Consider the following 13,073-nt stretch of genomic DNA (forward strand, 5'->3'; position numbering starts at 1 on the left):
TCTGTTTTCTAAAGATAAATAAGAAATGAGAGCCTGGAAATTCTCTTGAGAGGTCCTGCAGCTTGTTTGTTTTGTAAAATACTTCTTGTTATCTAATTTTGTTACGCTTGTTAACAACAGCAGCAGCTTTCCCATAAAACTTGCCCCAAGTAAACTGACCACAATTTAGAGAACTGAGCTGCAGAGTAGAGAAGTTCATCCTGGAAATTTGAAGATGAAGTACTTTCTTCTGCCAACTCATTTAGCATTTCTCTGTAGCTTTGCACTAAGTAAACCCGTCCAGGTGTGTCCCTGCTCTGAGATGTTGAGAATTTACATTGCTGCTGCTGAGTTGCTCTATCTTAAAATTAATTAGAAACTCTTACTGCTGTGAATCTACTTGGTACAAGTTTTCTGCTATGGAGATGAGCATGTACTAAAATATATGTACAATATTTTTTTCCAGATAACTACAAGAAAGAATGGCTTAGGTGAGTTTGATTATAATTATTAATAAATTACTACAAGTTTTGGTGGAGCTACATCTGTATACTTCAATATCATGACTTGGTATATTTTTCTCTTTGAAAATGTTTTGGGGTTTTTTTTCCCACCATCAGTGGAAGGCAATTCACAGAACTCAAATGTGTTTTAACGTTACATTCATTGTGATTTTTTATGCTGTTGTGATGAAGAAATTGTGAAGAATTATTGAACAATTGCTACATGAAATGTTCTTTTCTGTATGTAGCTCTAGCAAATCAGAGTATTTTTCAGTTTGTTTTCTATCTTCTGTGATATATGGTACTTTCCTGTCTGCTATACCCAAAACTTCTGTAATTTTTTTGCTTAATAACAGATAGCTTTTGTCTGTGAGAAATGTATTCCCAGTATTTTAGAGTCAGAACTGAGGAGCACATCACAATGTCTTATGTCAAATCCATAGTTAACCTGGACATTAATAACTTGCATACATTCAATATGCATGATAAAAACAGTAATTCATTTAATAGTAATGTATTATTAATCCTATTTTTGCAGACGTCAGTTATGATTTTTCTTTCATTCCACAAGCTCTAGTGAAGAGGACAATGACTTATAACACTTAGCATTCCCCTCTGAAAGCTCCCAAAGCTTCTTAAGCTAAAGTTTATTTAGTCACAACTTTGATCACAGCTGCACTATGACATTATATTAATACTAAATGTTTCTATCCAGGAAGCAAGGCATACCTAACCAGTCTTAGCATACTAATGCTTCCTCATATTATTAGGAAATGAACTCCAGTGAAAGGAATTTCCAAAGATGCAAAATCGTGGTTAGTGTGTAGCTCTCATCTCCCTTTCTGCACATGTATTTGCCTTCTCAGTGCCTTGTATGTTCTTTATTTTCTGCTCCTGCCAGGTAGTGAAATAGCTGTGTATGAAGGAGACATCCTCCTGAGAAGAGGGCGACGCAGTGCAATTAACTGTGACAGCTGTTTGTGGCCCAAGTCACAAGATGGACTGGTCAAGGTTCCAGTTAACATCTCTTCTGATTTCTGTGAGTGTATGCAAATGGATGCTCTAAAGTTAGCCTTGATTTTTCCAGTCCCTAACTCTGTTACTTTATGTTTCTCTGGCATGCACCAAAAGCAACCTTTGTACAAGTGAGAATTTATTGACGTGTCTCTTTTTCTATCCTGTTAGCCCCATGGAAATTTGGCTAAGACTCCAAATAGATCACACTAAAATATGTGGTTACTTGGGCCAATAGTAATTAATTGTAATTTCAAATAGTAGCTTGCTCCTGTTAGCCACAATGCACTTTGACATTTAACAAGTACATTAGAAGAGGCACAATTTGTTCACATTATTAATGTATTTTTGCCAAAATCACCACTAGGAACATGGTTTTTTCATGCTATAATTTTCTTTTAAATCTCTCACAGAAATATTCCCACACTAGAACTCCTGTAGAGGCAAAAATGGAGCAAAAATCCTTGGAAATATTTTTCCTTTGTTGATTCCCTCTAGTCACTCTATGTAGTTCTGTTCTGTGCAAAAAGCTGCAGGAATGAATTCCATACAGACCCTTCTTCAAAGAGCTTCCCTTGAGAGAAAATGTCATGGAAGTAAAATACAGCCTGAGCCTGATTCTTGTTCCTCAGGGAAAGGAACTGAAAAAGTTCAATCTCTGTGTTATCTAGGCTGCTTCTCTGCCCATGTGCCTCCAGAACTGCAGTATATACTTTTGTGGATAGGTGAGGGTTATTTTCTCTATCTGCCTCTCTCCAAAGTTTAAATATTAGGAAATTGAGATACACATCAGTTGCAGATGATTCATAACTGAGGAAGCCAAATTAAACCAAAATGTTCCAAAGCAGATAAACACCCTGATCTTTATTTGGTACCTGAGCCTTGGCTGTCTCAAGCGATTCCAAGGGGGCTGAGGCAGGCATTTGCTCTTTCTGATAAACAAAATAGGGTTTTGGTGCTTAGCTACAATCAGCTGGCTTATTTGGGATACTCTAATCCAACTATTTATGTCTGAAACTGCCTCATATCTTCTGTTCTGCCTAATGGAAGGAACAATGCCAATCTTTTGCTTTCCATCAGCTGTCTCCTAAATAATATGTATGTGGGATAGCTGTAATTTTATACTTCCCTATAAAAGTCCAATAAGTTTGAAGATCTCTGAATGTTGGGTACCCTTTTTTTGCTATACTTGTATAATAAAGAGCTAATGAGTACTGTGAAGTTTTTAAGGAATGCACCCCATGAATGCACCTTGCTTTTTGATTAACCAAGGAAGATTGCCCCCTTCTCTTTCTAGCAATAACAGAGAGGTCTTGGATTGCTGATGCTTTGCAAGAGATCTCCACACTGACCTGTGTGCAATTTGTAAATCGCACTACAGAAACAGACTATGTTTATGTTGAACGAGGGCAGAGGTAAGCTTTCTGTCTCCTGAGAGAGGCAGCACTCAAAAGTTCTTTTCGATTTTTTTTCTGGTTTGTTTTGGATTTAAGTAATAGCTTTATTTTTTCATACTAGCAGTAAAGATTTAGAGACAAGATGAAATTTTTCATTTTTCTTTAGATATACTGGTAGTTACATCAGCTAATAGGCTGCAGGAATAAATGTGTGTGTGATTTAAAGATAATGGTGTATAACTCAAAATAAGAAATTGTCCTTAATTGTTGTAAAAATTTAAATAAGTATAATTGTTTCAGGTTTTGCTTAATACTTTATACTGCTTTGCCTTAGTTTGATATAGCCAGTTTACTAGTTTAAAATTTGCCATCCTCATCACAAAGGCATTATTTCCCTCCCACCATGTCATTTGGCAGCTTTCAGAAGTCTAGATATCTCATGCCAGTGACTATTTGCGTGTCCCCTGCTGTGGCTGCATATCTAGAGAATCTTGGTGACATAATCAATACATCTATATATTTGTATTTACTAAATGTGATCCTTTTGGTTATTGATTGCTTATTCTTAGCTGCTGGTCTTACTTTGGAAAGATTGGAGGACGCCAAGCAGTAGGCCTGGTGAAAAATGGTTGCATGGATAAAGGAGCAATTCAGCATGAAATGAACCATGCACTGGGTTTCATCCATGAACAGGCACGGAGTGATCGGGACAGGTTTGTCAAGATTATGTGGGAGCACATAGTGGCAGGTATGTCCACTAAATCTTAAGAGAAAATTTATGCTTACAGTTTAAGGAGAACATTTCTCTTGTGAACAACAATGCAAATAAGAAGCATGATTAATGCTGGCTGAGTTGCAGCAGCAGCAAGAACATTCAGTATGATGGAATTTCTTGTTCAGTGTTTGTACTAAGGGAATTTCTGTGGCTATACCTATGGCACTGTGAAAGATGCAGCGTGAAAGTAGCTCTATATTCTTATTGTTTGCCATTTTGAGCCCAGACCCCAAAATACCAGGATCATCAGGATTACAAAATGTTGTTGCAAAGACTTGGCCAGGAGGCAAGACTGTGGGATCCTTAACTGACGGGGGTGAAGTGTGACATTCAAGATAATTTTGGGGATTCACACAACAGTTCTATCCCAGGAAAGCCAGGGAAATAGTGGAAGACAGCCAGTAGGCATCTTGGTGTGAGTGAAATGCACATATCCTAAAATGTATATGATCAAGGGGCTCAATGTGGAGGCATTGGAAACATATGCAACCATTAGCATTCCCAAAATTCTGGGACCTGGCTTGATGTGAGAAGAAAGACTGCAATTATTTCCTCCTTGTGGACAGGATCATAGACACTTGAAAAGAAGGAGCCATGGGAAGCAATCAGGAGTGGTAATTCTGTAGAGGAAAAACAAGTGGACACTATTTATGGAAAGGAATGCAGAATGAATTGTTTGGGCATGTGCCCATGATCCATGTGCTGGGAACATGGGCTCACCATACACAAGAGCTCCGGGCTCTGGGGAGGAAAGGGTAGAGAGAATGGCAAGAGATCCAAGGAAAAGTGAGAAAGTGGTACACAGAAGAAAAACACCAGAAGAAATTATGCAGGGAGTCACTTGTCTGACAACTGTTTAGAGAGCTGAGTAATCCATAACAATTGTAAAAATACAATAGTCTATTTAGTTCATTATGGAAAATAATAGTAAATGAGGCCACACAATTGAATACCAAATTCTATTAAGTCTCTTCAACAAATAAGATACTCAACTACACAATATCATGCCCAGCTAAAAATATATCCATCTTTTTCTCCAGATGGAACTTGATTGTTTTTATTGTGAATTCCTAACACACTGCTCTCCAAACTTTCTTCGGCTATTCCCATGATATCCTAAGTAAATTCCATTTGTCTTGTTCTTTATTGAGGTTTCAGCTCCAGTGTTAAGGTGCAATTTTGCTGTGAGTTGTTTGCCATTGCACAACAAGAGTGTGCCACGTTTGAAATGTCAGCAAAGGATGTGCTAAGAAAGAGAGGTTGAAATCATGGAGTTATATATGCTAAACACACATAGTCTTACAGTTTTGCAAAGGGAACTTCACAAGTTCAGATGTCATAATTCCTGAAGGATACAGATGTAACTAAACTGTGATTCAGGCACAGAGTCATGAAATGATAAATGAGGAAGAAGAGGTAAAGAAGACAAGGCTGTGCCAAAGGAGATGAGGTGTATCATCAGTGGTTTGAGTGTTCACCATGGGTGGAGAATGAGATGATTTGTGTGGCAAGGGAGTTGGAATGCAGAGTGTGCATTGTAGGGAAAAATGCAAAGGTATGCAGGGAAAAGGAAATGGACAAAGAGTTATGTTCATGAGGACCGTAATGTTACAACTTGCTGCTGTTAAGCCTGCTGATGGCAGAGTTCCTGGTGGTGCAGAACTAGACCTCAAGACCTTCTCCAGTGTCTCAGCTCTTGTACAAAAGCAGTTTTTCTCCTGCCAGGACTTTCATATTGCGAATGTTTTCTGGGTTTTGTTTTTATCCAGCAATTTACCTTGGAAGCCATCCTACTTCTTTGTTTTGACAAAATGCAGCCTGATTGGTTGCTGTCCACTTAGCTACTTGAAACTCAGCTTATTTTTCCTACATTTTTGGGAAAAAAAATATATTCAGAGGCTTCAGCCAGTCTTCTCCTTTTCAGCTCTTCTGAGTCATTGTACTTACACTCTGGCAGAGGTAGATTTTTTTTTCTTTTTTGAGAGTGGAAAAGAGGGGTTAAGTCCCCAAACATGTGCAGGTGGAGACAGCCAGATCTCTTTGGCATGTGATGAGGTAGGTAGTAGTTTGCTGGCACCACCTCAGTCCAGCTAAGATGCTGTCACTTTTTCTTTTTTTAGCAAACTAATTCAGCAAAGCAATTCTGTGCCAAACAGTAGCCATATGCTTCAGTGCTTCACCACGTTTGAACTGTGTTCTCTGTTCATCACCTCAAAAAAAGCTGCACACTTGCTGATAATTCTTTTTGAAGTTAGTATAGCAGATAAGAAGGACTGAGATTAAAACAGAGTGAGGAAGGCCAATGCTGTTGAGAAACATTTTAAGCCTTAACTGAGTTTTAGAGCTACAAAAAGCTCCAAATTCATGTTTATTTCCAAATTTTCTATTAGTTGGGATTTCAAATCTTTTTGCATCTCTTAGCCCTCAGCCCAGGACCAGTGCTGAAGGACATTACTGGCTGAGATTTGCTCTGGTTGGAAGCCTGCCAGCGGAGTTGTGTAGATCTCAAGAACATCCAACTCCGAACTCTTGTCCAGATGGTTTGTGGTTTACAAACCACACTTGTAGTTACAATAATGAAGGTACAGAACTGGCAAGGAGTGCTTAGTGGCTAGGGCTTTAGTCTTAATGCCAGGCTGGCTACATTCAGCTCCCTGCTCTGACAGTGCTTATTTGCCTGTCTCACCATGGAGAAGAGACCCAGCACGTAATTCATATTCATGATCTCCAGTCAGTGAGAAAAATAAGTGCCTCCTTCACATGAAACTCCCTCCAACTGTGTCTCTCTTTCCCTCTCCTCTGATTGTCCTGGAAGCCTTGAGGAATAGCTTCAGTGCCTAACTTGAAGAAATAAAGCTAGGTGACATGAAATCCTGTCTCTGTCCCTGGGCCCCAGCCCTGTATCAGTGTAACATCTTATCTCATATTGGCTTTTTAAGGCTGATGAAAAGTGATGGGATGCTCAGCAGCTGTTCTGACAGAATTTGTTTTTCTGCTTCATATGAGTCATATCACTTCACTCTAGCCACTGCTGATGGGTTTGACCAGAGACAAAGCCAGAACATGTCTGGTAGCATGGGCTCTGGGGCAAGTAAGAGGGAAAATATGTTCCTTCTTTTTGTGGCATTAGGACTCAGTATGACATCACCCATGCATAGCTCCTAATTTTTCATCTAGATGGTCAGCCAGATTTCCCCCTCAAGGTATGAATGCAGCTTTGGAGACATAGGTTGGATGCCTATAGTATTCAAGACAATGCACTGAAATGTGTTTGGAGACACCCTAATGAAGAGGGACAGAGGAACACTTTTACTTGAAGAGTAGAATATATTAATTGATTACATCAAAACTTATTTGATTAACTTTATATTCTGAAACCTGCTAGACTGCAAAAATGGGTTCCCATGGATTTCAAAAATCTCTGGTGGTTTTGATAGGTCCAAGATCTCATTAGAACATGTATTAGTATCTATTTTACTCTCTGGATTATGACAGCAGGCAGTGTACTGCCTGTATTAGAGCAGTAATAATTGTTCTGACTGAAATGGTGCTTTCCTACTTTACAGGGGAACAAGGGAACTTTGGAAAAATGAATTCCAAAAACCTAGGCCTTCCCTATGACTACTCCTCAGTGATGCACTATGGCGCGTAAGTTGATGGTGGAAATATCCTTTCAAAGGAGCAAACAGCTTTCAGATCTTCTGCTCAGCTCTAGGAAGAAGTTGTTGCTCTGTGCAGAGAGTGACTTTTGCTGTTCATTTGAGTGCATGGACATAATTAAGGGTGAGCATACTTCCTTTGTCAGCAGGATTCCTGGAAAACAAGAGTTGATATGGATAGGAACAAAACAGAGGACAACATTTTTCTTCCCATGTACTTTTGCCTCTTGCTAAAGGCCTTTGACAGGGCTCTGGCCCAAAGTCGAATTCTACTGAACCACTGATCCAAACCAGTTCTGAAGTTTAAATTATTTCATGAATGTAGTAACAGCTGATCACAGACAATAATATTCAAGTGTAGAGGCAAGAAAAGATGGAATTTTTTTGTATTATGGAGATGTTGTATGCTGCCTTCTGTTAATCTGGGAACACTGTCTAAGGCTGCATTTTAGTCCATAATGTACAAGCTTGTATTCTGTACCTTCTCCTTTATTTCCCCAAGCAAGTAATAATTTCTGAACAAAACCATGATACAAAACTGGACTAGCAGAAGGCAGGAAATTGCAGATAGCAAATAGACAATTAGTAACTGAGACAGAATTATTTCTGCTTCCCTGCCTCAGGAACCAAGAAGGTGGGATTCAGTCCATTTTCCTGGACATTGGTGAAAGGCCTTTACACTCAGGACAGAGCAGCTTTTTCTGCTTGCTTGCTTTCACCTGCTGAACATCAAGTATCTGCCATGCTGGTCCTCTTCAGGGAAGGCTACCAGATCCCTGAGAAGCTTCTTGTCCATTTCCATTAAAACCCTGTTTATGTGGTACATGAGAAATGATGATGCAGTTAGAGAACTTCCCTGTCTATGAAAAGCAGTCTAGAAATGTGATTTCCTTGTTTCTACAGGTATGATTTCTCCAGCACTCCAGGAAAACCAACTATTGTACCAGTTCCTGACCCCTCTATACCTATTGGGCAGAGAGATGGGCTAAGTAACTTGGATGTAGCTAAAATCAACAAGCTCTACAAGTGCAGTAAGTGCTGTACATGAAAGGTATATGAATATAGCTGATGTCTGAAGGCACTGACAGACATCCCCCAAAGGAATGTGGCCCACAGTCCTTCACTACCTCTCACCCTACAACAGGAAACAGAACTCTCCCTGTGCCAAACTGCTGTCTTCTTGGAAAGGACAATTTGCTTTCAATAATTCACTCTCATTTTGAGTTATCCTCACCTAATCCCTGCTCTTTGAGATAAGCAAAATCCATCAGAGAACTCATGGTTGCTACCTCTGTCAAATTCTCATTTCAGGAAAGCTCTGAAGGTAGCAAAGCATGTAAGCTCTCCTCAGCCATGAGTATAGCTTAGAGCCATGTGCATCAGAAGTGCCAGCAGATTTGTCATTTCTCTTAATTCCAAAATGTCTGCAAAGCTGAAAGCATGGGTGCCATTCAGCCTGATCAGAACCCCTTGGAAGAGAAAACCATAGGCATTTTGTATAGATGTCTACTTTCTTGCCACACCCACTTCTTAACTCATCCCTGTGCTATCTTAAAGTCTAGAAATACCTAAAATTCCTCTGTAAACAGGAACTCTTCAGCCAAGATGCACAAAACAGGTATAACATCATGCTCCTGCACTGCATGGGTTTTGCTTGAACTCCCAGGACAAAGGCTAATTGATTTACATGGCATTTGACTTTTCTGAGATGTTATTCAACAAATCAGCAAGAAGCACTAACAAGATCTAAATATTAGTGTACTAAATTCTGCTCTTGTGTTAGAACTTAGTTAAATAATTAGAATTTAGAAGGAATCAGCATTCCTTCAGTTGGATTGTTAAGTACAGAAATCATTGCTGAGAGTGGTTACTCCACATTCACAACTGCAGATGAGACAACTTTACAATTTATGTGTCTCAAAGATAGTGATAACAAGTATTTTGTGATATTCATTCTTGACAGTGGGGCTGGGAATGAATCACATTTCAGTACCATTACTATGCAATTTCATAATTAGATCTGTATGTTTTGGAAGAAAAGCACTAAATTTTAAAAAGAGAGAAAAACTTGGGGACTAAAAAAAAAACATAAAAAGTCTGGTTGTCTCAGGAAGAGTAGGAAGCAAGACAAAACATGTCAAAAATTCCTATGAGCAGATGTTAGATATTCATATTTTGTAATTTGGGGAATTACATAAGATGCAAAAAACTACATAAAATGAAGAAGTGGAAAAACAGAAGACAGATGAGATCAGACTTTTTATACCAGTCTCTAGGTCTGTATGTTGACTTCAGTGCTCTCTGTTACCATTTTCCCTTAGTGACTATCTGTCTTTGCTTTGACAAAATCTTGTTTTCAAACTTGATTTTTGAACACACTTGTGCATACACACAGTTGCTAATGGAAATTTTTGTAGTGCTGTCATTGAATGTACTTCTGTGATTGAAGTTAAGGAAGTTCGTGAAAGATCCAGGCCTCTTTTAGTAAGCTAATATATGTGAATGAAGCCCTATTGTCTTTTCAAAAAATATTAATATCTAAAATAGGCAAGTACTTCGACGTACTGCCTTTATTTCACTTCCAGGTTTTCAATAAGTTTTACACTAGGAACAGCAATACAGTTGTAAGCAGTACAATTAATTTATGCAAGCTTGACTGCTGCAAATGGTTGGAGAGATTTGTCAGGCATTATGGGAATATTTCTGTGCAGTTTTCATTCTCTTCAACAGTGTTTGGTTCTTCCCTTCAGATTGCTGTAGCTCTGTGTTGTCTAAACCCAAAGGCTCGTTCTCCTCTGTCAATTACCCATCCCCATACCCCAACAACAGCAACTGTCTGTGGCTGATCCGCATCCGTCGAAGTAAGGTAATTTTTATTTGGAAGATAACAGTTTGAAGCACAGTATCCAGGCTACACAGCATTATTTCATTACCATGAGTAACCCCTGGGAGTCAGTTCATGCATCAAGACATTTATTTTGTTATGCAGCAAATGAAAGTCTCAACAATTTCATAAGAACTAACACTATTAGAGGGATTATTTCACTCAATTTTTATCCAGTTCAGATGGGATGGCTTTTCAAAGACAAGCAGTAGTGAAACATCAGTCTCTTGGATCTCAGTAATAGGACAGCTAGATGAAATTCTGTGCTGTTTTTATATAGAAAGTAAGGTTTCAGTAATACATGGATAGTAAAATGAATAGGAAGGTTTGAGACTTTCCCTGTGTATAACATTAAACCCAACTTTTGCTTTTTTGTTTCTCCAGATCTTCCTGCAGTTTGAGGCTTTTGATCTCCAGCACTCCTCAGGCTGTTCTTCTGACTATATAAAAATTTACAACGGGAACAGCAAGAGCTCCCCTGTCCTGCTGGACAAGTACTGTGGGAAGGGTCCGCTGCCCTCCCTGGTGGCATCGGGATCCACAATGCTGGTGGAGTTTGCAAGCGATGAGAGCATTACAGCCACAGGATTCAGAGCCTCCTACAACAGGGGTATGAACACTCCTTTACAAAGCTTGGAGAACAGCATTAGCAGTATTTGTACAGAAGAACTGAAAACTTTTACTATACACTACAGAGTAGGACTTTTTGCTCATTCTTCACACTTCCAGAGCACTTGGAAATGCAGAAGGTGGGCAATGATGTGTCTAAAGGTTCACAGAAACAGAAAATCGGATGTCACATGGGTGTCATGTTAGTTATCCTGAGATATCATTCAAATTCTTCTGAGAGCCTTATTCATATCTCCAGAACAAAATCTTTAAATAAAAACAATGCAATGACTGAAATTAATAGGAGCAGTGCAGCCAAAGAGCACAAAGACTGCAGAATCAACAAGAGACCTCAACCAATGGGATGCAAAGCCAGGATCTGGGCAAGATATTATTCAGGGTTTTGTTGGATTTTATACAGCAGCGGAGGTACTGACCTTGGGTACCTTACACCTTCTGAATTAAAAACTTTATTAGAAGTTATATACACAAAACACTGTGCTTCCTGTAATCATGTGAGGGTGTCTTTTTTGCAAACACAAAAATGCATTCTGGGCTGCTAGACCAAATTCTGTTGTCCTGTGTCATGCTTTCAGAAAGAAGGCAATAGCCCAAAGTTGCCATATTTCAACTGAAAATCCAAGCTTCTTTAGAGCATAAGTTGAAGAAGTCTTAGAAAAGTCTTATTTTTACTCTTTTTACTTTATTCAATGGAGTAATTTCTAGAAAGCACTAGATCTAGCTTGATAATGCAATCTTGAATACTTAAGCTGATTCTTTTCTGAAGGGCAGTCAGTGCCATCAGAATGCTATGCTAACATGGCAACAGTTGATTGGAAAGTCAGATACAGCTTTAGATGCAGCTGTTCCCTGTCCTCCATAGATTATTTATCAGACATGTTTCTAGTTCCTTCAGTACAGCTGCTGATACAAATACTAAGTGAAGAAATAAAGTACTTCAGCAGTGGGTTTTCATGGTAGCACATCTTTTTTTGGTTTGAAGAAATAATATAGTAGGCTGTAAGCAAGCTTATTTCTACTGACAAAATGCTCTTGTTAATATATCTGGCTTTCTCCCTTTTCTCCTCAGTGAATTGTGGAGCTACTTTCAGAGATTCAAAGGGAGTCATCACCTCTCCAAACTACCCCAATAAATACCCCAAAAACCGAGCATGTTTCTGGGTCATCGCTTCTCCAGTAGGATATAAGGTAAGGCACAGATGAGTTCATTTGTGGGTTTCATTACTGTTCTCTGATGAAACCTGTTTCCCTTGAAGAATAAGAGCTGTTATGTCACTTTTTCAGAAGATCTCCTCAGAGTAAAAATCTGAAAGCAAAAATTCATTTTAAGAATTGAGCTGAATCTTAGTATCTGAGGTGCTCTGCAAGAGAAAAACCTTTACACATGCAAGTGAGCTCATGAATCTGGCCTGTACCACAAGGCTTTGTTCAAAATAATCCCTAGGCAAAGGCTCCCACTAGAAAGCTGAAACATCACACAGGTGCTGATTTTATATTACTCTAGAGGAAAGACTGTGAAGCGTAGAAGATCAATCTTGTCCCTTGCTTATCCTTCCAATCCAAATACTGATGAACTAAGCAAATAATTTGCTACTAATTTGCATTGCCATATGGGATCAGGATGTGGTGCACACACAGAATAAAAAAATGGTGCCTGCACACAAGGAGTTTAGAGTATTTGTTTTTGTTAAAAAATGGGTAAGAGAAAAGGTTGCGACCTGGAAACAAAGTGCTTTTGTTGTATTTTCTCCAGATATCTCTCAAAATGTTATCCTTTGAGCTGGAATATAGCGACAGATGCATCTATGACTACTTGCTCATTCATGATGGAAGCCGCCCTATGTCACCTGCAGTTGGCCCTTATTGTGGGACAGAGAAGGTTGCAGACTTTACTTCCACTGGGAACTTTGTGCTGGTTGAATTCCACAGTGATTTAGTGTGGGAGTTGCCTGGATTTGTGATGAGTTATACATTTGCTAGGTAAATATAATACAGATAGGGTTTGAAAAACAGAATGAGAGTGAGAGTTCAGCTAGCCTCAGGTAAAAGTGAAGATGCCACCAATTTCAGAAAAAAAAAATATATAGCCTGATACCTTTAACAAGCATGAAGTTTGACCTCTTAGTCTTACATCTACAGCGGTGTAATTTCCATGGTGAACCAAGGACAGAAATGTTCCTGCCCATGGGATGCTTCTGTCTGAGACTGTATGCTTTTTGTTATAGTATTCTC

The 13,073-nt window shown here is 39.0% G+C and overlaps 1 protein-coding gene across 1 annotated transcript; it reads left to right on the forward strand.

Annotated features, from left to right (window-relative positions):
* Positions 1–214: 214 nt before the first annotated feature.
* Positions 215–13,073, forward strand: LOC128936655 (embryonic protein UVS.2-like). The gene is made up of 11 exons (XM_054275764.1): positions 215–283; positions 446–470; positions 1,384–1,521; positions 2,794–2,911; positions 3,463–3,641; positions 7,235–7,316; positions 8,231–8,358; positions 10,078–10,193; positions 10,596–10,821; positions 11,911–12,029; positions 12,595–13,073. Exons 1-11 carry the CDS (start codon positions 215–217, stop codon positions 12,823–12,825), a joined length of 1,431 nt encoding a protein of 476 aa, XP_054131739.1. The 3' UTR covers positions 12,826–13,073.

Source organism: Melozone crissalis, unplaced genomic scaffold, assembly GCF_028551555.1.
Source record: "Melozone crissalis strain CALT ecotype California unplaced genomic scaffold, PUWL_Pcris_2 ptg000018l_1, whole genome shotgun sequence".
NCBI lineage: Eukaryota > Metazoa > Chordata > Aves > Passeriformes > Passerellidae > Melozone > Melozone crissalis.

Coding starts and splice junctions, on each gene's coding strand:
- LOC128936655 (XM_054275764.1), top strand. CDS start 215: ATGAAGTACTTTCTTCTGCCAACTCATTTAGCATTTCTCTGTAGCTTT. Junction 3,642..7,234: donor GTGGGAGCACATAGTGGCAG/GTATGTCCACTA, acceptor CCTACTTTACAG/GGGAACAAGGGAACTTTGGA. Junction 7,317..8,230: donor TCAGTGATGCACTATGGCGC/GTAAGTTGATGG, acceptor TTGTTTCTACAG/GTATGATTTCTCCAGCACTC.